A 25,129-nucleotide genomic window follows, 5' to 3' on the forward strand; every position below is an offset into this window, starting at 1 on the left:
TATTAAAATCTCGGTCACATCATCTACTGCGACTTATTTGAATACATATATTGAAATGGGACATGGGGACCAAATTATATCATCCCATCGTGCCCTCTGGACTTGTCTCATGGAGCTGTTTCAATTATTAAAATAGACCATCTCCCACCATTCAAGAGCAATGAAATGACCAAAGAAGCCTCCCCCCATTAATCAAATTGTCATGCGTGCGAATATGCATAAGTCTCTCAAACCCTCAAAGGTCAAGCAATGTTCATGAGCTTGGGTTGACGTGTGGTTCCATCAGCTACTACTACTGTGTGTGTCCCCTCCATACATATATATAGCCACTGCTTGAATGACAGGTGTTCCTGCTAGGGCATTTTCGTCTCTACGCACTCATTTATTTCCCCGCAAATTACCAAAACAGCCCAAGGCATCCGATGCCATTCTTGTTTTATTATAATCCTTTTCCATACGAGAGCTAACAAGTACAAACTTTAGCTATTAACTCCTCTTTTTTCTTTGGTAAACTTGCCTAAGCTACGTTGTCGCTCCTAATTTTCTAATCATTTCTCAACCCATTATTGGATAAGGAAAATAATTAGGGTCTCAATTTTTCTAATCATTTTTTAACCCATAGTCTTTGTCACCTTAATATATCAAGCATAAAATATCTAAATTATTATGTCATGTCACATATCTTGCATAAGCAATATTAAAAAAATTAAAATAAAAATAGGGATTTCGTATTTGTTTATAAAAATAAAAAATATAGTTACGTACTTAAAAACTTTGACCCACAAATGAGAATGACGGGTAAAAATTGGATTCTTGAAGGACGTGTGAAGTCCATTGAGGTTTCTACTTTGTGTATATATTGCATATGTAAGATTGCAATGACGCAAAAGTAATGAAAATTTAATAACTTTAAAAAAGATAGTTCTAAAAATGAGGCCTGCAGGCAGCAACTAATAATGAAAGACGTAAGCCAATAAATCAATGGCAAAAAGGATGCTCATGTCACCCCTATAATAATTTACATTTATGGCTTTCGATAAAAGTGGTGATCGAGTGAGTAATTAATAATGAGGCCATTTTCATCCCCCTCGAGCACCACGCATGATGCATCCGAAAGCGCCATGGGTGTTCCCCGCATGTGGCGATGCGAATTGGTGATTGCGAGATGGATCATGGACCTGGGCATACGTACTCGCGAGGAGGAGTGGATATAAGGAGGCAAAGGGCATGACGTTAACGTGGGGCGAGGCCGCGGGGGGGAGTAGGTATGATTAAAACCCATATCGAATCAGCTTCAAAAGCATCTGTTTTTGGGCACCGAGGTGTCGTGACTTTGTCTCTTCCTTTCTTCAGTAGTAAGTTATAAATTATAAGTATAGACACCCCAATATTATTCTTTTGAATTTTCAAAACCCATATTTAGCCACGTGTCACATGTCCACATCTCTTCCACTTTAATCAAAGTTTCCAAAAAATAATAACAAATTGATGTGAAAAAACTTTAAAATATATATATATATATATATATATTGGGTCCTGATTTTCCATCCGGCCGGCCACGTTTTTAAATAATCAATTCTGGTTGCTGACAAAATTGGCTTATTACGAATGGTAAGAAAGGTGGGAGTTGACTTTCTGATCAATTCATCAAACATATATACATATATTTTTGTGGTTGTGGCTTGTGAGTATATATACCGACAAGATTTATACTACAGTCATCACTTTCTCCACAATGTTAGACGCATTCAATTTGATCATTACATTGGCCATTTGGTCATGGGTGGGGCACATTTAAACTTCGATCATTCTAATTGGATATTTGCCTGATTTTTCTTGTTAAATGAAAAAAAAATATATATTAAAAAAATGTTACAACGAAAGTCATGTGGAAATTTCAATATTTGGTGAAGCGCATAGCCTAAGAAAGTGGCATAAATGCTAGGGATCTTTTCACTGATCGAATTAGACAAAAGAAACAAGAGTGATAAAGAACATGATTGCATGTTTTACTTTATTGATATAAGATCCCCCACTATCTTCTCCAACTAGCAACTCTGGATATAATAGCATGACCCAACTATATACATGAATTGTTTTATTCCAACTAAATATATGCTAGTAGCCTCCATGGCCAACCATCGAGTAGAAATTCTGTGACACGACTTTCTACTTTATAAGGCCATTTATAGGGCCATCCATCTTCTCCAAATTGTCCAAATTGGGTCACTCCATTTTGCAGAAGACCCAAAAAGTTTTCCATGGAAGTACTACTCTTAGAACTCAGACCCAGAATCAAAAGTCGTTTCGTTTGAGCTGTACTTTGGTGAGGAAAGAGACAACCCCATCATCTTTTCTTCGATGGCCAGGGTGCCAACTTGTGGGTAATGAATATAAAACTAGGAAAAGATTATAGATCTTACTGTGCCTTTAAGGAAAGTAAAAGCCATATTTTACGTGGAACAAGATTGATTTTTCAAAGTCGAGGTGTTGGGGATTGGTCATCTGGCCTCTGAAATTTACTCCATGGTCCACAATACCTTATTATAATGGATTTTTTAGCCTTTGAATTATGGATCAAACTAATAAGTTGACATAAAGGAAGTAAAGAAAAGAAATATACAAGCCCACTGCCCACTGCCCACTACACGTCCAAAGATAAGATGGACTTCTCTGAACCAGTAAACGTTGTTGGAGATTCTGTACTCTCAGGTCCACTCCACCCTCATTCATAAACAAATATCATATCACCCACCACCCACTTTCCACCGTTCCAGTAATATATAGGGGAAACATATATCTGAAATGGTGTTGGTTCACAGTGATGCCCACATGACCAGCTCCAAAAGAAATATCATATACTATGAAATTAGTGTTCTACATACATAAGTATGAGGCTGCTTTTCGGAAGCATGGCGAATTGAATCTGTTTTTCTTTCTTGCCTTTTCTTTTCCATAAACTAAAGAAGAATCACTAGAGGCATGTCACACAAGGACAATAATTCAGATACGGACCTTTAGGGCCTATTTGGTTCTGTTTTCATGAACTGTTTTCTATTCTTGAAAACAAAAAATACAAAAAATTTATTAAGAAAAATATGTGTTTTTTGTTTTTTTTATACTTTTCGTGTTATCAAAAACCACTTTTTTGAAAATAATAAAAAGATGTTTTCATTATTTTTTCACTATTCAAATAATTGATTGTTTTTCGTGTTTTCTCTTTTTTTTTTTGTATTTTCTTATATGTTTTTTATGTTTCAACAAATGTGAGCACCCCCCCCCCCCCCTCACAAACCATTTCTCATTCCTTAAATTATTGAAATTAATATACTTACACAAGATTATAAAGTTATCATTTGTTTAAGAAAATTATAACTAGTGTAAAATTTTCAAAATGAAATAATTTTTTTAAATTTAAATTAATTGTGCATATAAAATTTATTTAAATATTTATAATATCAAATTAATAGAAGAAAGCATTTTATTAATTAAAAAAATAACTTTCAAATATGTTTTTTTATTTTATTTATTCTAAAAAACTTTTTTATTAACTCAATCAAACATGTCTTTTTTTTAGAACAAAAACTACTTTTTAGAATTCAATTTCTAAATACAATTTTTTTTCTTCTAAAAATACAAAAAATTGTTCTTAAAAACTGTTCTCAAAAACTGTTTTTCAAAACAATTTTCAAAAACAGCAATCAAATAGACTTTTAATTACTTGGGCTGGAACCAGTTTACTTGTGCTCAGATTAAAATTTTAATATTCATAATTAGTTTAAATTTTGATTAATTAGATAATTAATTTAAAAAATAAATCAAAAACTACCAAATTTAAAAAAAAACAAGTGTCTTCTTTAATATTATTTTTAATTAAGGAAGTATATTGCAAAATATTAAGATCGCCAAATATGATATTAAAAGCCTTTAAATTTCAAGTTTTACGATCAAAATTTACAAAAATGTTTTTTCAATCTGAGATCAAACCATTCAAACCCCAAATTGATATTAATGTTCATATCAACTTAAACCCCAAAGTCAAGTTAAAATTCAAGTCATACTAAGGCCCGACTTATAACAAGACTTAAGGGCAAAAGTTGACTCAAGTTAAAGCTCAAATTCAAATCATTCAACATCAAATTTCTTCAAGCCCAATTAAAATAGAAAAAATTAAAGAATAATTAGATTCATTTTAAAAGAACTCAAAATTCGTTGTCAAAATTTATTATGAGCAAAAAAATATAAACAATCTAAATTTTAGTTCAATGATGGGAAGTGGTCTCTCTCTCCACTCATTGTGTTTTTCCATCCTAGCGTTCTCTATTACAAATCAATTACACAAAGAAGTGAAAGTAGAAGGGCAAAGATTCAAAGGTTTCAAGATTATTATTTTTATATATTCTATAATCAAAGTTTAGTGTCATGGATCGAAGTATCGACTCTTTTTGAACAAAATTTTAATTGGTGCTTAATCATAGAATGTCTAACATAGAAGCAAAATTTGTGGCATGTTAGAAGGCCACTTCTCATGTGTGTTGGTTAAGGAACTTCATCTACAGACTTTGAATTTTCTATTTCATTTTAAGACTACTGAGAACTTCATGTGATAATTTTATTCTAAATTTCTTCACCAAATATAAAACCCACTTCCCATGTTAGCAAAATTTGTTCAAGAAGTTAAACCTTGGAACTTAACCTTCCCTCAATGGAGCCAAAAAGAACACCCTCTAAGGCCAAAAATGGCCTTTTCCACACTAAACTTTGGCATTCCAGCATGGCTTTATCTTAAAGAAAAACACTGGATTCACAAGGGTTAAACTGGTTGTTGCATAGACAATTCAGGGAAGAACTTTTAGCAATCATGCAGTCAAGGTGGAGAAGTGGAGGAAGGGGTTATATAGATTTCAAGGATCTTATATAATATGTATCATGGCTCTGTTCAAAGCATTTCGAAATGTTCATTGTACTCCATGGACGCTTAGCAGGGACCCACAAAGCTAACACGCTACTATTTATATATATGAGCCGTAATTCAAGCCAACTTCTTCATTTTAGTTGTATCTGCATACTTACTGAACTACAGAAAAGATACAAAAAGATTGTGAGGGGGAAAAAAGGAGATAATTACATGCACTGCTTTGATGCCTTGGCAGCTACAGGACCTTCATGTCTAAGACTAGACAAAATGCACTGCCTTAAAGAAAAAAAACTTTCACCAGAAGGAAAATTGCTTCAACTCCAAGGGAGCTCAAAAACTAAATAATAGAAAGGGGGAAAAGGACACAACTGTGCAGTACTGGTGATACAATTAGTCATTCAATTGCAATGAATAAGGCACAGAAAGTGAATGTACGGTTACAATCATGATTAGCCTCTTCCCCTGTTTTAAGCATCCACTCTTTTATGAGTTTTATCAACGCACAGATTACGGCGCCTTCTTTTCTTTTCCTTTTTTTTCAGTGGCAGACTAGAGAGAAAAACAAAGCTGATAAGAACAGAAATGTTGGAATTATTGTTAGCTACAAGATTAAAGGAAGAATCAACAAGTAGATGTGTGCTAAAACCATGGGTTGATCAGGGTTTAATTATATTTTGTTATTAACGCAATAGAGAAAAGAGCTGCCCTGCCTCATAACCGTGTGTTTTCTTTCCTTTATTGAACCTTCTGTCATACCCACAAGGACACAACGTGCAAACTAATTAGGTTAGTTTGGTCAGCTATGCCGATCAGCAGTTCAAATTTCAGTCCTACTATGTTCAATGACTGACATTATTTTTAAAAGCTCTTGCCATCATCCCCTTAGCAAATTCCTGTTCCAAGAAAGCAACACTTCAAAATGGAGCACACTAATCCTACATTCCAGTGCACCTACTGGAGCATTTCCCCTAAAATATTATCTCCAATGACGCCCTTTTAAACGAACAACTAAATTCAAACCAAAATGCCCCACTTTTCATAACCACTTCAGATCAAATCTTTCCTTTTTTTTAATATCTCATGCATTATGGACCTAATGCTCATCTAGAACAATTCTCAGCAAGTCCTCAAACAGAATTGATGCAAAAGAGGAAGAAAAAAAAAACTGTGTTTGATACAATAAATACATGGGGAATCTTATTTATCTAATTGATAAAGAAAACAAATATGTAAACAAGGCATGACCAAGTTAATCAGGTGAAAGAAATTCAAACAGATTAATCTGCAATCTCTTGTGAGTTGTAAGTTGTTGCTTGAAGTAAAATCAGATACCAGAAGTGTAACACTGGATGACAAACCCAATGTGGAAGCCACCAAGAAAAACGGAGAGCACAATCCCATCAAATTCAGACAAAATTACAAAAATTAAACTGAAACTTCCTTATAGGAATCATCTTTACATTCATATAAGTTAGAATATTTGAAAAAAGATGATGAGTACCAGAGCACTGCTTCATCCTCCTTACACTGGGTAGACTGCTGTCTCTCAGCCTCACCTCAACCCCCGAACCTTTGCTCTCACTTTGGGAATTGGGGGAAGATGAGTAAGCCTCATCCAACTGTCGTCCTCAACCTCGCATGAATGCTTGCATGAAAATGTAAACTTGCAATTCCTTCTTCCAAACCCAAATCCTTTCTTACTTTCTTTAGGCTTCTTAGCACTTTCAACACTTTTGGTGCATTCCTTGTAGGCTGCGAGAAAAGGGTCCTCCTCCTGCCCCCAAAGGCCCTTTGACGAAGTTCTTCTAAGCGGAGGTTGATCTGGGCATGGAGGAAGAGGGATCTTCACGTGTTGAATAGAGACCTGAGGAGGTGAATTTGATGGTGGTAGTGATGGGGGTGGGGGTGGGGGTGGGGGTAGGGGTAGGTTAAGGGCATAGATTCCTATATTGGCAGGGCACTCCTGGTGGGCAGCCTTGGAAACTCCGGGACTGTCCTCCCATGAGAAGGGCACGCTGCCTTGGGAACGAACCTTCCTGTGACTCATTTTTGGTGTTGTGATCAACAAAGATGTATGGGTAGGAAGGGTTATAAGGCTGTTTTCATACACTACACGCCCTCCAACCGCAAAGACCTTTAGGTGTCAAGCAAGTAAATCGTGAGGAAGAAGCTGATGTTGCTCTCATACGAATTTAAGGGATTGAAAATTAACGAAGAAAATGAAGCAAGAAAAGAAAAAGACCAAGTTCCTGGGAGCCCAGCTGTGCAGAGCGCAGCAATTTAATGGGTTTGACGAATTCATTGCATATTCTTCGGTTGGTGAAGTGGATGACATATTTGATAACTAATAAAGTGAATGTGAACGTCTCCATGACTCTTACTTGATAAGAGAACCAACCCCAAAATCCCATTTCCGCTGGTTGTAGGAGAAAATACATGCACTTTCTTGGCCATTTTGAAGGATTCTTGGGCAACCACCCCAGGAGTTTGTTCCTTGTATTAATAACCCATTAATTTTGATCAGTTCAGAAGCTAATGTTTCACGAAATCTCAAAAGGGGTTGCAGTTCTAAGAAACTGAGGGGGTTCAGAACTTTGTGACAATAGCATTTCGTTTGGGACAAATAGACGATGGGTTGGTGGGCAGGATAATGATACGAGTGTTTGAAATCAAAAGGATTGTTGACAAGGAAAACGATGTTTTTGTATTTTCCAAGCATGACCCTGACCCTGTCGAGTTATTTGTCAACTTCAACATGGAGATTCAAGGTTGGCGAGGAAGAATGCAACCAATCACCTTTCAAAATATTACAAGTGTTTTGAGTCATTTGTAAGAAAAGATGCTGTTGAAGATAAGAAGATGAGAATTATTGGGTTGTGAAAATGGACATTTTAATGATGGTGTGCACAAAAAACTTGCTGATTTTTTACAATCTGAAGCATTTCAATTGGCCAGCCTTGAGATAAGGTTAAGGCAATCTTTTGAGAGGACAAGTATGGGAAACGTGGAAGTAAAAATTATCCAATTTTCCTCAAGAGAAAATAAATCAGATTTTTACCACTTTAAAGATTTTATGTAAAATGAGAAAATAAAATCTGCCCTTTTTTGGGATAATTTTAGAATAATTTTTATTTATATTTTCAAAATAAATAAATAAATAATTGATAATCTGCCCTTTTTCAAATTGGGCTTTGCCGACAGTCGCGCAGTGGGCCACGTTGACAATTCGAGGCCCAAGAAGCCCCGCCCAATGCTTTTCAAAATCAGGCTGTTGGAGGCCCTGATGCTGCGTCCAATCCAAGATCTCTTTTAAAGGACACAGATCTAGGGTTAGGGTTTCGCCTGTGTAGCGCGACTGCTCTCTCTGTGAATCCCCGAACAGAGGAAAGCCACATCTATAGTCTTCGGCCTCTAGCGCTTCCACTGGAAAATCTCTATTTATTGTTTTCCTTTTATTGTGAAATTTTTTCTTCGACATTTTACATTTTTTTTTTTCCTGATTTTGACAAAATATCATGAGGCAGTGATGACAGAAATCATTTCTCGATTCTGATTAGAATTTCATGAGACCAAAAGCGAGTGTACGTTCGTTTGTCGAACGTATACGGCTTTCTGATGACTGCATTTGTGCGTGTCTGAGCCTCGTTTTTTCTATAATTTTTTGAATTACTTGTATCGAAACTTCAAAGAACGAGAACGGGTGAAGGTTAGGGTTTGGCGATGCTTTTGCGATGATTCCTCGTGCTGAATACGATCAATGCAATAAATTTTCATTTGTCTTTTCACCACAGAAGGGTATTTTCCTATGTTACAGGTTAGGAAAGCTAAAACTGGATTAGCAGTCTAATGGAAGGAGTGCTGAATCTGTATGTTTTCTGCAAATCGAAGATGGCGATGAGGTTGGAATGTGTGTGGGGCCGCCGTTAGGCTTGGGGCTGGGCGCTTGGGCTGCTGATTCCTGATTGCAGGGTTTTAGCCTGGGGGCTTGGGTGATTCTATTGAATCGAGTACTGTTAGAACACACACTGTAAAACTGACACACGGAATCTGCTTAACTGGGTGCAAGGTGATCTTAGAGTACGCTAAGCCCCTCTTGGCTATTGGAGATTAGCGTTATAACCTACGTTTTAGCGCAAATTTCAACTTGCGTTGGATGCCTCTGAGCAGTGTGCATCTGCGGTGAATATTAGTAGGCCTGAACCTCGACAAAACCCAACCCTCCCTACAGTTGGTCTTTGATACCTCAGCCTCTCACATGGACGTACTAGGGTTGATCCCGCATCTCGTCACAGAAAACATTTGACCGAGTTTTGACCAAAAACAATCCATTTTACGAAAAACATGATAAGTTAATTCACATGAGTATCCACGTCACGTTTTCAACTTCACTTAAAATATATAAAATTTTGTTCGTTTTATTTGAAATATTTTAATTAATTTTAAATTTTATTCTTTTATTTTAAATATTTTAAATTTCTTTTTTAGAAAATAAATTTATTATATTTAAAATTAAATGATTAGTTATATCTCATATAATGTTTTTTAAGTGCAATTTTTGAACCTTTTAATCTTGTTATAAATTTTTGTTATTAATTATTTTCGAAACTTTTGATATTTTTAATTTCATATAAAAATATTTTGAAGTAATTTTGTTAAAAAAATTAGCATAGTTCTCTTAAAATTTGTTCATATTCAAGCCCATTGAATATGATATCCATCGAATATGAACAATTTTTTGGAAAAATATACCAAATTTTTTAACAAAATGAAGCCAAAATATTTTTATTAAAATTAAAAATATCAAAACTTTTGGAAATGATTAAAAACAAAAAATTAGAAAAAAATTAAAAGGTCTAAAAATCACACTTAAAAAAATCATATGATATGTGATCAATTATTTAATTTCATTTATTATTTTTAAATATATATATATATATAATATAATAAATTTGTGATGTTAAATTATAGTTAGTCACTATATTTGAACCATTTAAAAAAAAATTATAATCATAATTACCAATTATGATTATGTGACATAGATGTTCTCGTGATTGAAACACACTAAATTGAATCATTTTGTTATATCAACTTTCTTTCTGGATTTTTATTTTAAATGGATTATTTTTTGCCTAAACTCTATTTGACCTCTCAGTCACACTCACACTATTCGCTACAAGCTATTAGTGGCACTGTTAAGGCTACAAGTGGAGACAGTCAAGTTGAGGCAATCAAGAGGACGGTGGTTTTGGCGAATGAGAGTAGGATCATTGAATTTCGGGCAAGCTTTTTCTGGATGGAGTCAAGAGCATAGGGGTTAGACCTTGATGAATTTGTCAAAAAATTCCATTTCATTTTTTCAACTTGGCTATAGAGTGTGCTGCTGGAAGGTACAATGGACACCAGGACGTGACGAGAGAACTGAAGCTAGCAATGCATAGGGTTGGGACTTGGGACAGGGTTGAAACCAGATGAATTTAGTCGGGCAAACCTTCGTCAGCGGAACCAGAAAAGGTGAAATATTTTTTTATAGGTTTTCACATGAGGAATACCGAATATGCTTTGGGAATGGTCAATATAGCAAGATACATCAGACCAGAGATTGGATTATATCCCAGGAACAGAATGGTTACCGATCTTGAAAGATGTTCATGTCCACCTCAACTCAAAGGATCACCATCGTTCAGAGGGTTGTTCCCAATAGTTGCCACCTCGTACCAAAACAACCAGGTGGGTGTAACAGTGATGTATGCAAGTCTCTGACTATTTTTGGGGAGAATTTTTTATTTTTTATTTCCAATGGAAGGCCCCTGGCGCAGGAAACAAGTATTGGAAAGGCAGATTGATGAAGTGATGTGCAGAGGAAATATCAAGTACAGAGGAGAGCAGGCACCTACACCTTTGGTGAGTAATTTAGATCTTTAAAATAATGATTTGTTTTCATGATTTGTCTAGCCCAAGTTGCGCTAGGCTAGATGCCTTCTGTTACATGTACAAGAGGCGAAATGGATAATATTACTCTGCTCCAATGAAATGGTTATTGATAAAATAAGATTAATGGATATTGTTATTATTATTATTTTAAAATAATGTGTTAGTTCAGGTGGTGAATGGCTTCTCTGGTTGTTCTACACAGATTGAATGCGCGAGTGTGGTTGATGTTGAGTAGATTGGGGTGCTTAATGTAGTTTGCTCTTTCCTGGATGGAGTTATTTCGCTGGCCTCCTCCACGTTAACATGTCCGTGGTTTGGCCGCAGCTTAAATTCATAGGTCCACTACTACCTACCCATGCTTTACGCAAGAGATGACATTGATCAAAACAAATAGGCCTAGAAAGCTGGTTCCCCCCTGGAACTTCTAGGCCCAGTGAATTTGATGCTGGGTTGGCATCCAAAACTCAAATTGCATGAGATGACTCTAGTATTTCCGTCTCAAGACAAGGTCAAACTACAGGCCTCCGTAAACCTAACAAAGTGGCAGAAAAAGTTCAAATTTAAGTCCATGGATATTCCTGTACCAAGAATGGGGTGAAGCAAGGTAAGGGCTTGGACCTGGCACAGTAGAATTATCCCTTCAGTGGTTGGCCCAGGCTGGGCCTGGTCCATGGCCAATGCGCACCCTCACAATCACTGCATCCAGTAGAGGGTGTGCTGGGTAGTTAGGTCGCAGGAGTGCCTCCTGTCTGGAGTCCAGGGAACTCCACCCCCAACCACCAAGACTCATTATGTGTATTTTGGAAGTGGTCCCACCAGTTGAGGAAGCAAGAGTTGGGTGGGGGCTCCAAACCCAAACAATATATATGGTGTCATTATGTACTTTCCAAGATTTATCATGTTGAAATTTTCATCATCATCATTGACCAGCCTTTGTCCCAACTGTTTTTGGGTTTTCCCTGCACCATACCCACCCTCCATACATGGAGATTCACAACCCCTATTATTAACATATGTGCTTCCCTGGTGGAATTTGGACTATATGGATGGCACTGGCTAACACTTCTCAATGATTGGAGTATGTAGCTGGGTGAATAAGCAAACTGTGGAGCATGTAAATGCCAAAACACCAAAAAGCTCAAGAAGGGGACATTGGAAATAACATAAATTACTTTTAATTCATAAAACTATAGATATCCGCTGATCCACCCAAGTCAAAATGGCCAACAAGATAGCATTCATTTGGAATCAGCCCCAATCCCTACTTTGTAAACATTGCAAACCATAAGCTAAAGAGAAAGAAATTAAAGACATAAAATGACTTGCTCCAAACTCCTCCAGCCTCTTCTTCCATCTACTCTCTCCAACCTCACTGACTTTTTCTCCCATCAGCTTCATCTCTTCTGGCTTTGGTCCATATGCTTTATTACAAGGATGGAATAGAGGATGAAGTTGCAAGGGTGGAACCGAGCATGTCCTCACAATGGCTAGCCCTCTCATGGATCTTTTTGTTTTCAGTTGTTGGGCTGCTACCTGAACTGCTGTTTGAGAGTGAACCAAAAGTAGCCTTCTGCAACACCCCTGTGGGAGAAGATCCTACTTGAGGGCTTCCATCCCATCCTTCAGTCATGAGGTTAAGGGCTGATGAGTTCTTGCAGGCTCCCATGTTGTTAGCAGAGGTAGTCAAGACTTCCCCTAGAGGACCCCCCATTGATGATCCCCAAGAGATGGGTATCCAGTTGGTCTGCTTTTGGGTTGGTGCACTGAGGTCACTACTCACCCCCAAACCCATTTGGACTGGATCAAGCTCACGAGATAGCCTCAGTGGCGAGAAGGCAAGTTTCTCTTGTGTGGGTGAGGATGAGGATGACGAAAAGTCTGAGGAGCTCATAGGGATTGATATTGAGAGCTGGGTCCAGTCTGATTTTAGTTCTTCAGGCCAGGCAATGTCCGAACGATTTGATTGGTCCTTGGGCCAGTCATCAATGAATTGGCGAAATGGATGTTGGTCTTGGGTTTCTTGGTCACTGAAGTCCAGAAAAGGAGTATAATTTCTAGAATTCATGTAGGAGCCCCTTTCAGAAGGATTCAGGAGGGAGTCTGAGGAGACAAATCCAAATTCTGATTGAGGGGATTCTTCAAATGGGATAGGTAGCTTAGAAATGGAAAATGGGGTGTCTCTAGATTTGAGGTCGATAGTGGGGGAAATCATGGAGAGGCCCTGGGGCTCTTGCAATCTGCCACATACATGCTCCTTGATCAGTACAACCTTAAGAAAAAGTAAAATAGTGAAAAGGAACAAACACTATAAAGAGGAAAGCTAAATTAACAAGTATCAATGAGAAAATCCTTCTATAACTAAGCATACTTTCTACACAAAGCCTCAATGCAAAGAAACGGGAAACATAACATATATAATGAAATCCTCCTAGAGAAGGAATCTCAAGTTTCAACTACAAGGACTAGTCGCTATCACCAAAGTAAAGATGAAATAATGGGGTCTACTTTAAAGTAAAGAAAAAGGAAGAGTAGAAGGATGCATAGTATCATCAATCTTATAAAACCCAAAAGGGATAATGAGAAGTAAACAGGTAAAGAATTTCAAATGCATGAAGTGCATTTTTAACCTGTTGACGAGGGTGTCTGCAGAAGGATTGGCAGCAACAGGCTGCAAGCTCTTGAACTGATTCTGTGCAATAGCAAGGCTGTTGGATGCACCGCCGCTGGACATTACCGATGCTGACATGGTGGAAGGCATCGGCACCACCTTCGAATTAGTGGGTCCAGAGACGGCATGGCCAGTCTGGCCTTCCACAGGCTTTCTTGAACGATGGCGACCCCTGTTTATGTGCCTTTCACAGTATTTCTGATCAGCAACGGCGTCTCTTGAGCACCGCCATTTCTTCCCATCCGTTCGACGACACCTCCCAGGCTCAGGGTCAGTGTTTCCGGAGAAACCCAGGTGAAAAGAGCCCCAACTCACTACACAGTTGAAGCCAAAAAAAAAAAAAAAGACAGAAATCAGCAAAGGGGGGGAAAGACGATGTATTTTACACCAAACGCATTATGCCTTACGGTTATTAGTAAATATCCGGGATTAGGATAAACCTTTCTACCAAAAACTGAACAGGAAACTCTGAGATTACTACAGAAAAACCTACACATAAATGCATAAAAGTGGAAGTAGCATATCGCCAGGGGAAATTAACTAAGATTGCACCCACACATCGGTTTCTAAAAATTCAAAACCAAGTCAGAGATACCAGGGCCAGCAGCAAATAATTCCTATACCCAGCTAAAGTTGAAAGTTAAAATTAAAAAGGAACTAGCAATAACCAGTCATCCATGTAATGTGTACGGAAATCATATCCTTCCCGGTGCCCCAGTTTCAAAGTAGAGAAGGAGCTTACGTGAATTGTGAGCCAAGGAGGTGGAAGACGAGCCCGACAATCCGAATGGATTGAGGGATTTTCTGATGGGGATGAGCAAATTGGATGGAACAGGCACATTTGCTGTGATGTACTTATAGATCAAGGCCTGGTGTTCCAGCTCAATCCACTGAGATGGAGTGAACGGCCCTCTAACCCCAGCAAAAGCCCCATGCATGCTTGTATTTAAGCTTCCAGAGCCAAAACCTGAAACATGAGAAAGAAGATAACTTACTTGAAATATTCAAGGAAGCCACTTGAATCATTACAATTCCAACTTTGACAGCTAAAAGAAGAAAGGAAAAAGGAAAATGAACAGAAGCAAGTGACAACGGGGGAGATGGGACAGACATGACTGCCAATCAAGAGTGTAGCTTCTGGTGAGTTTCCTACTATTTCTCGCTCTTGCCCTTTTTGTTTCTATTAATCTGGGTTGTGGAAAATTCACCAAAACCAGAAGAGCAAACCCAGGTTTTTAAGAGGCGAAAATATTTGACTTTTGCTTGACAAAACTCAAAAACAAAGATTTCCACTAAATGCCCATGAAAAGACCCTCCACCCATTACAGGAAAGTAAAGCCACACAACAACATCCGCAAGCATTTCTTCCACCTCAGGCTCTCAACACCCAAAACCCATGTCACAAAATCAAAGATCAAACAGAAGGCACATAACAAATAGACCCAAAAATGATGTAGAGAAAGAAAAAAAGAGAGGTAGTGGGGGCTAGTTTTAGACCAAAATACAAAAGAAGTTCTCATTCTATGCTTCCCCAGATATACCTGCATTTCTATTATACGCAGAAGGTGTGGGTTGATAGTAAGGAAAGGCAGTGGTTTTTGCGCCCCTGTCCACCAATCTGCCATCTTTGCCGAGAAAGGACATTTCTGATTTGGGTGAAGAGAAGCTCAGCATGTGCTGCTGTGCACCACCATCATCGGAGAGCAGCGAATTAGATCTCAGCAAGGAAGTCCCGTGCTGGAGCGACATTGTTATTGAGGCCCCGAAATCATCAGTTCTCGCCATTTTAGAGTCCGCCCAGTCATCCTGAAGAGACCCAGATCTCTCCTGCTTGCCCAACCCAGATCCAAGACCCATTTGCTTGGTCTCAGTCTCTGCTACCTGAGAAGGAGCCACATCTTCTGGCCCCACCAAACCCTCCAGACCCACCAGACCAAAATCCATCCCTAAGAGACCAATGTGCACAACCCCCAGAAAGCATGAGTTTATCACAAGCAACAGAGAGAGAGAGTAACTGAGTGAGAGAGAGAGAGAGAGAGAGAGCGCTTCAGAGAGTCACTCCACGAGCTTGAAGAAAGAGAAGGAGGCGCATCTTAAGGCGAGGGTAGGGATGATTTTAAAGCAGTGGGCTTTGAGAGCAAAAAATAAATAATTGGAGAGAGAGAAAGCAAGCAAGAAAGAAAGAAAGCGAGTTGAAACTTGAAACTGAGGAGTAGACAAGGCTTGTACCAAAACCAAAACTATCTCTCTACTCCACATCTCGGACATGCTTCCACAAATTTATCCATGTTTTATACCAGCCCAAGAAATTTTTCAGTTACATCTGCACACACACTCAATTTCCAAATATCTCCCTCTATGGCGGTGATCATTTTTTTCTCTCTTTTTTCCCATTTCCAATTTCTCGAGGGCCATTCCCCTTTTCTTTTACTAAAATCTCCCTGACCCTAATGGGAAATCCAATTCCCCTACGAATGGAAATTCAATTACTTTTTATTTCTATTTTTCCCCATAATTCTTCCTATTTACGAATTCCATAACCAATAATTCTTTATCAATTTTCAATTAAGATAAAAAAAATTTCTAAATTAGATTTGATGCTGTCTAATTGACTAATTGTAAAAATGCAAAGGCCTTTTATTTTTAAATTTTTTGTGGAGACTGAAAAAAGTCTTCTCATCAAAGAATAAATATTTTTAAAAAATTCAAATTAATATTTTTGCTATTCTTAACAATAGAAACTTATCAATTACCTTTGATTTTTATCAATAGCATGCCCGGCGGGTAATGTACGGCTAGGCCATGGTTGCCTGCACCAAGCTCTGAGCACTATTGCGTCCTTATGGTTATGGGTGCTAGATGCCACCCTGCTTGTATGGCTTAAGCCACACCACCTATGGTCTACTCCACTCCACTCCACTCTGTGTTTGCCCTCCATTAAAAATTAGTTCGAACTAGAAATTCGACCTACAAATCACAATAAACCATACTTCTAAATTGTTTAGCATAAAAAGATTAATGCAATCTTTGCCATAAGGTTGATGTTTAAATAAAAAGAAATTGTTGTACTTAATTTTTTTGGCTATTGCACCTTTTCAACTTATTGATATTGTTGACACGATAATTTATATTCGTTGATTTTCTCTTTCATCCTTTTTTTCTCTTTTCTGTCTAAACTTTATTTATCAAATTCATCACAACGTTTAAAAACTTTATTGCTTTGAAATCAAATAAGTATTGAAAAAGATGACGACTTCATTTCTAAAATATATAACAAAATGTTTTATCGTGTAGATACGATTTTTTGCAACAATACCCTTATTCTTTTTCTAATATTATCATTGATAAGATCTTCAAAATTTTGATATTAAAACATTTAAAGTTACTTTCACTTAAATTCTAAAGTTTATTGCTAATTTTAATTTATAAATTTCAAATAATGTGCACAAAAAATTCTATTAAAAATTTAATACTTGGAAAAATTGTACACATTTATATATAAAAGAGGTTGGAAATAGAAAAAAAAAAAAGTGAATGAATTGGATTATTACATCACAAGGTTGGAAGGGGGTGAAAGTAAAATGAGATTATGTATGAGTATTAACATTGACACCTTACATGGCATAAAAATGGTAAATTCTCACGAGAAAATGAAGCTAAAAACACCTACAATTCAAGTGATATTTTTGGAAAAAGATATTTGAAGTCAATTCGGGAAATGACAGGGGTATACATGTAATTACAAGAAAATTAGTCCATAAGTGGAGTGTCTACAAAGGACTTTAATTACAATTTGTCCGGACGCTAAACAACTCTGAGAATGGTCCGCTAGCGGTTACGTATTCGGTCTTATCTGTAACTTGTAAGTTGTAACTCACCACTTACCAGGCCGCACCCAATGGCGTGTGGCTGCATGCAAATATGTGTACTGCCACGTGACGCCTCGCTAAGTTTGAGTTCAGATGCTCTTCTTCTCCCACCTCCTCCGCCTCTTTCTCTACATGCCTCGTTACACCGATCCACACTTCTTTTATTATTATTATTATTATTATTATTATTATTATTATTTAATTTTTTACAAAAACACAAAAATAATTTCAAGATATTAAACCCTCTGGGCAGAATTTTACCAAATTTTTTTAATTGAATAGTTTGATATATTTTAGCAATGGGGCCAGCTGAGACTTTCAGTTAAAGAAAAAAAAAAAAGCAGTGGTACATTTGAGACAGGTTGCAAACATGCAGCAAGCGGTTGAAATGGTCGGCTTTTTGAGTTTGAATTAGCTGTGAGCTTTGTCCCGTTTTTAAGTTCAAATTAAACTGAAGTCTTAATGGGAAAAAGTCCTTTGGAGGTGTCCGTAAAGTTTTACATAAGAACAGAAAGGGTCGTGCATGGAGAAATTGGCTTGGAGCGTGACCAAGACTTGAACTCTAATTGAGTCTGAGTTTTTTTTTTCTTTTAATCTAAACTAATTTAAATTAAATCTTTTTGTTCTCCTTGATATTTTATCAATTAATTTCTATTAATTTGGGCTGAATAAATTCTAAAACCATCATTAAAAATTAAACACCCTTTCAACCTTTTGGCAACATGATTTCACGCCCACTTGAAATCTAACGGGGCTTCTTTTAACTTTTTGTTATTAAGTAATAATTAATGGCTTTTATCTGATTAAGACCATCTTCTTTTATAATAAATGAAAAGACAAGAGAGGCCGTGACTTGGTCGGGCGTGGAAAACCAAAACTAGGCTCTAGTGCTTAGGCACACCACCTATATAATGCGCCTTTCCTATCAATCCTACCCTAATAAATGTGCATTAAATTTTTTTTTCTTTTCTGTTGTTTTTTTAGGTTTAATGCCCTACCCAAAGAAATTTATAGTCACTTAATGCAAAGAAATTTCAATTAACAAGCACTAAGAACTTGTGAAGTGGGAAATGATTAAGGGTTGCTTCCACAGTGGTCAATGCTTGGTGGGCTGTCGATTGACTCTTAAACCAGCTCTCACCAGAAAAAGAGAGTGGAAGAAACAGGATAGCATTTTTCATTGGGAGAAGGGTAGCATGTGAAAACAGATAAAACTTGAGGGTATTTGGGTCATTTTATTAAACTTGTGAGTTTGTAATTTAAAAGTTCACTTTCATGGGTGTCGTGGGTATGTGGGGGTCCAGCTCCTGCCCACGTGACCTAATTTTCTAAAGGATATTTTGCTATTTTTATAATTAGAAGCCATAAAAGTAATGGGTTTGCCACTTTGCCTTTAAGGTCACCCTTTTAACACTTTTGTTTGGTCGTGAGACTCGTAACAAATGGAAGGTTCCAACTCCCACCATAGAAACATGAACAAACAAAAATAATATCGAGAAATGGTTATATAGGAAAGTAAAAACCCCCATGGAGGGATAGGCGTGCGTGACTTTGAGAAAGGGATTGCTGATCAGAGCTTCTTCTCAAAAGGGAGCAGCATCTATCCTCAATTTTAATATGGGAAATTTTACACATGTTTTCCTCTTTTTCCCCAAAGATTTTAACCCTTATATCCTTTTCTCTCTCTCTCTCTCTCTCTCTCATCATTAGATTTTAGAATTTCACTAATTTGGATTAACAATGATTTGGGTAGTTTCAAATATGGAACTCTGATGCTGTTGTCTTTCTCAGCTGATATGTGTGTGTGTTTTTTAATTTCCATGTCACATTTCTATTATTATTATTATGGGCCCCATGGAGTTACGTGTGTCTGGAAGGGGTTCATTGAGTTACATGTAGAGATGTAGTGCTCCACTGGACTTGGCTAAAATGTGCTCAAGGGCTGACCCTGGTCCAACACAGGGGACCACTCTCAGCTCATCAATTAAACCCAACCCTGGGGGAAAATGCGATAGGACGGGCTTTCCTTGGAGTCATGTGGCTGACTCAATGAGAAATGCTCCCATGGATTTATACATTGGGTATGATGAGAGTCATGAACCTTAAAATAGTATTACCTATGAAACAATATGGACATCCCCTTTGACCAATGTTTCCCAGTATGACTCAATGTCCTGTGCATGATATTTGGACGGACCTATTAAATAAGGGCCCAAAAAACCTGGAATTAACTGTCCACAAGCCCATCGAACATCAATCAATGAATAGTGAAAACCTACCATTAAAGTGGGCTGTCTCTGTATCTCCCCTAGATGCTTGACAACTCATTTTTTCTGACGGAAAACATATGGTATTTGATTTTTGGATGCATAAAATAATATAAAGCAGCTGCCAAACTTTTGAAATTCTGTCTTTCTTGTATTATATACTACATGAATATGCAACCAAAATAGAGGGGTCCTATCTCAAAAACATCTTTAGTTTCGCTAATATTAAATGCCAGGCCAACAACATAAACATGGGATTTGATTCACTGACCTTTGCCAATACGAGATATACTATGATGTTAGTCATGATAATATCGTATTAGCTAATGTAACTAATATTAAATGCCCAACAACATAAAAAAATTTATTTATTACATGGCCATGATTCATTTACCTGTGTTCTGATAATGAAAATGAAACTGCCATTTTTGATGACAGAACAAATTAATTTCTACTTTATTGTAAATAGAAGGTGGCAAAGAAGGGTAGGCAGTATACTATTAGTCATCGATCAGACTCCATAAGCCGGTAGATGGCCATGAAAGAAAAAGTCCTACGTAGTGTGATACTTATGTCAACAGAATAGTGCCCCAATAGCTGAACACTTTCACCAAACACATTTTCTGATCTGTGTATATACTTGGTAAGAATTCTTGTTGCCTTCAAAATGCATGGATACAAAAATATGATAAAATTAAAGAGGGTGGGTGCACTACAATATTAAAGTGCGGAGGCTGTTGAAGAATTAAATCAAGTTTTCTACAAGACGTACATGTATTCATGCCACATTGGTGCTTGTCTCAGTGGCACTTATTACATTTGTGTACATATATGTCATCTCATGTCGCACAGTTCGTGGGTCTCTCTCCCCAAACACAAACATCACCAGAGTGTCAACTTTTTCCGGAAACCATATGGGACAATGATCAGCTGTGGCTACAGTTAACAGTTCAGAATATAGGCAAAAGGCTTTTAGAAGATTCAGTAATTTTGCCCCCAGTCTAAAAGCAGCCAAGTTAATTAGAAGCATTGAGTACCAGCTCCAAGGTCGTCTATCTTAAATTGGCGAGGCACGGAAACGATCAAATCACAAGCAGATTGAGTCCTTGTTTAGGGGATATTCGGTGTTAATAGTCCTTTCAAAAAGTTTTTTTGTGTCCTTATCATTAATTCATTACGGTTTGTCTAGATCATTAAGTTCATTTTCCAAACAACTCAGTCGTTCTGGAGTATCGTCCAACAAAAGTGGGATTGGCTGAATTCTAGGTTGAACCACCATTTGAATGAAGAGAGCAAAAAAAACAGCTTATTCCAAATGAATTATCAAATATGAGCGGTCCAGACAGGGGGAAATGCGGCAAGCAAGCAAGCAAGACAGAGAAAACATTAATGCCACTATGGTTAAATAATTTTCTGACTTGCATATACTACCATGCTGCTCAATATTTCCAGTAGTTTTACAGGAAATATAAAATCCAATGGGACCATTCCACCCATTCAATAAACTCTGCTCCATGTATAATTAAGAATTGAATTTCTTGGAGCCTGAGCTTGTTTAATGGTTCTGTGAGTATGTATAGTTTATTTTCCCACGCGACACTGCTCATTTGTTACGGGAATTAAAGACTGAATTCAGTCATGCCCGTGCTGTAACACGTGGCAAACAACTTACGGGTTATGTTTTTATTCCTGCCTTTATTTTTTAGCATGCATAAGTGTCCTTCTTCACTAGAGTCGTCCCTGGGCTAGCTGGATGGTATTGTTTTCGGCTCTTTGGCATTCTGGGTTGGTTATCTCCTCTCAAGTGTGTGTGCAATTCCAATTGCAAACCAAAAAAAGAAGTCAAGTCATTTTCATTTTTCCCTCCTTTGGAACAGATGGGTCTGTGCCTTAGTAAATGATCTCCACTTCATGAAATAATCATGACAGCTTTGCAAGTGGATTGAAAATTTGAAATACATGCATGTCCAAGATTTGACAACCCCAGTTCAAAAATTTACATGCTTGTTTGTCCTATTGTCCCTACCCTCTGAAAAAAAGCTTGCATTTCATTTCGATTTGAACGATCGTCGGGCATCATATGAATTTATAAACCACTGAAGTGCATATTAATGCGGAGTCATGTCATGAAACCGCACAGAAATTCATAAAACCATACTCTGAGCATGTACCACAAAGCATGCAAGAACTATAATGCCACTCTTTATTACATAAAAAGAAAGAAAAAAAAATGTTGGAGACAGGAGACGCGACAAAGCGCATTTGAAGGCAGGACCACTAGGGTGTTTGTACACCAAGCTAGGGGATGGTATCCGTATTAGCGCATGTCGAGTGTTGGGTGTTGGACGAGAGGGAGGGTGTTTATAAGTGAAATGGTATGATGGCCACCATCGATTTCATATATCTATACCAAAACAAGTATCATAAAGACACCACGTGAGATTATAAATGAAGAAAATCAAGACCCGTGAAGGGGCTTAGTTTTCATGGATGCACTCAGCCTTTATTATATGGCGCGGGCAGGATTTGAATTCAATGATGCCCCTCTACCATCGCTATGGGGTTGTGCGTACTCAGTGGCCGGGAGTAGCTACGTAGGGAGGTGGGAAGACATAAACGTTGGGTGAACTAAGGAAGAGGTGTGTACACCACGACAATACTAAAGCCTTAATTATGAGTCTCCAGCATACCCAGCATGTTCCTAGAGCTAGGGGTCAGTTAGCCTTAATTTGGGGACCTCAAAGCTACTTTCAACGGATAGGGATGCCAAGAGTCAATTCTCCCCATGGCTATCTGATGATATATATACATAAAAGCTATGTGCAGGCCCTGAGCTACATATATGATATATCCCCACAACTCCTAGTGAGTATCTAATGTGAAAGCTACTCCTGCCCAACTTCATTCACACCATCTACCACATTATAATACTCTCAACACCCTTCCTTTAATCCACTCCCTTTGAAAGTGATTTTAACTGCACTTTCAATTCTATCCTCTTGTATTCATATACGTATATGTATGCCTGGTATTTAATTATTTTTCGGAAAATATTATGGTACCCAATAAATATCATACCTAATTTAAATCTGAATTTTTGAAGTGTATAATTAAATTTAGACCTAGATCGTTCAAGGAAATCATCAAGAAATGGTGTTATAATATATATATATATATATATATATATATATATATATATATTCTAGTTTCCTTGCCATACCCATCATGACAATTATTATGTTTTCTAGTTTTAGATTTTATCTAAAATTATTTAAAACCATAGTTTCTAATAATTACAAAATAAAATATTTGCTATTATATATGATGCGTGGCAAGAAATAAAGGATGTTACATACACTCTTATCTTATCTTTGGTTTTAGAAAAATATCGAAAAAATAAAATAAAATAAATCATTATTAAAAATATAATATAATTAAAATTACTTAAAAACTTATATATTTTTAATATTATCTTTATTATTATTATTATTATTATTATGATCCAATTTAATTAATAATAAGCAACTACCTTTATATTACAAAATCTTCTTAAACTATCAATTTCTATAAAATAAAATAAAAAATAAAAAAATCTTTTATATTAAAAATTAAAATAACAATATAAATATTTTTTTCCATTTATTTTTATTAAAATTTAGATTATATTTTATGGTACTTTTATTGAAAGTGTTTTATTTATAAGTGTTTTTATGAGAATCAATTATCAAATGTTTCGTATAAAACATTATAAGTGATTTTTCAGATTTTTAAAAATGTTTATTGAATTTTACCAAATACCTTATTAAAAAAAATTATACTAACAACACTTTTTAAAATCACTACAAATACACTCTTAGATTGTGTTTGATAATAATTTTAGGAAATGTTTGTAGACATTTTAAAACTTAAAAAATTTTATTTTATAAGTATTAGAAAAGTTAAAAACACTTTTCAAAATCACTATCAAATGCTACCTAAGAGTTTGTTTGTAGTGATTTTAAGAAGTTTTTTTTAGACTTTTTTAATATTTTAAAAAAGTTATCTTTCAAATATTAGAAAAACTAAAAACACTTGCTAAAATCACTACTAAATGTATTCTTAATTTCATTCACATCTCTTTTAAGGTTTTGAATACACCTAAATTTTATAGTGACTAGAAGTGCTTTTATAATGTTTTTACTTAAAACATTTATAATGGAAGTGATTCATCGGAAAATGTTGTTAAAAAAATCACATAAGAAATGTTTCTCCGTAAAACATTATAAGTGATTTTTAATGCTACATATAATATTTTATTTTTCTAAGAGTGTTTTCTAAATTTTGTTAAACACTAAATATTTTTAAAAAAACCACTTTTTAAGCTAAAAGTGCTTCCAGCCAAACGGACTCTAAATATTAAATTTTTTTTTTCTTATTTTGAGTTAAATGAGAGGTGACTGAAAATAACAACTAAATAGATAAGGAAAATATTTGATGAAATTTCAAATCAAGTATTTTAAACTTTATAAATAATTTTATATTAAAGAATAGTTAAAAATCGTAAAAATAACAAGCTTAGCTATTTCTCAAAAAAAAAAAATTTGACTTTTATTCACTTATTTTCTTATTTGAGAATATTAATAAGGTCCATTTTCTTAAACTTTAAAATATTTTAATAATTTTTTTTTGCATATTTAATCATTTTTATTAAAAAAGAAAAATAAATTTAATAATTTTAAAATAGGTAAGAAAAAGTTCATTATCCAAAATTATTTAATCAAACAAAATTATAAAAAAAAAAAAGATATAAAATAAATTCAGGATTTCTTCCCATTCTTGATTGGGAGAATTGAGTTTTACACCCACTTGGGTTTGAAAATTGGCGCAAGGTCCTCATATCCCTTATATTTAAGCCCAAAATCTAGTTGACGAGTAAAAATTGAGTTGAAGGACATTATTTTTCAAAATTCCTTGAAATTGGCTATAAAAAAGAAAAAGAAAACAACTAACTTCCCTCTCTCTCTCTCATCATTCACCTTACCTTTTTCTCATATATTAATTGGTGAGACATGTAAATTAATTTCTTACCAGAGAGGTGTTACTATTTCCATCAGTTATTTTTCTTCCAAAAAACCATGCATAATAAATTGAATATTAGAAATTAATGGTTAAAAATAATTATTACTACATTTTTAAAGTAAATATTTTTTAAACACCTTAAACCATGCCTAATAAATTGAATATTAGAAATCAATGGTTAAAAATAATTATTACTACATTTTTAAAGTAAATATTTTTTAAACACCTTAAAAAATATTATTATTCTTTTTTATCCAACATATATATCTTTAAGGTTATAGACAATTATTTGAATATTTTCTCTATTTTATGGACAATACATAGATATTGTCTTAATATATTATTTTGTAGCATGATCATCTTTTAATTAATATTGATAATTAATTTTTAATTGAATAATGTATTATACCTTAATAAT

At 35.8% G+C, this 25,129-nt stretch overlaps 1 protein-coding gene and 1 non-coding gene across 2 annotated transcripts; one reads left to right on the forward strand and one right to left on the reverse strand.

Moving 5' to 3' along the window:
* The first annotated feature begins 8,436 nt into the window (after nt 1-8,436).
* On the forward strand, nt 8,437-8,562 carry LOC117919493. The gene has a single exon (XR_004652089.1). It is a non-coding gene; the product is annotated as a small nucleolar RNA snoR126 (small nucleolar RNA).
* A 3,425-nt stretch (nt 8,563-11,987) lies between these two features.
* LOC117919194 (growth-regulating factor 1) lies at nt 11,988-15,738 on the reverse strand. Its single transcript, XM_034836315.1, has 4 exons — nt 15,059-15,738; nt 14,260-14,484; nt 13,477-13,831; nt 11,988-13,086 (listed from the first exon to the last, which is right to left on the reverse strand). Exons 1-4 carry the CDS (start codon nt 15,459-15,461, stop codon nt 12,276-12,278), a joined length of 1,794 nt encoding a protein of 597 aa, XP_034692206.1. The 5' UTR covers nt 15,462-15,738; the 3' UTR covers nt 11,988-12,275.
* Nucleotides 15,739-25,129: the final 9,391 nt, after the last annotated feature.

This window comes from Vitis riparia, chromosome 7 (genome assembly GCF_004353265.1).
Source record: "Vitis riparia cultivar Riparia Gloire de Montpellier isolate 1030 chromosome 7, EGFV_Vit.rip_1.0, whole genome shotgun sequence".
Classification (NCBI taxonomy): Eukaryota; Viridiplantae; Streptophyta; class Magnoliopsida; order Vitales; family Vitaceae; genus Vitis; species Vitis riparia.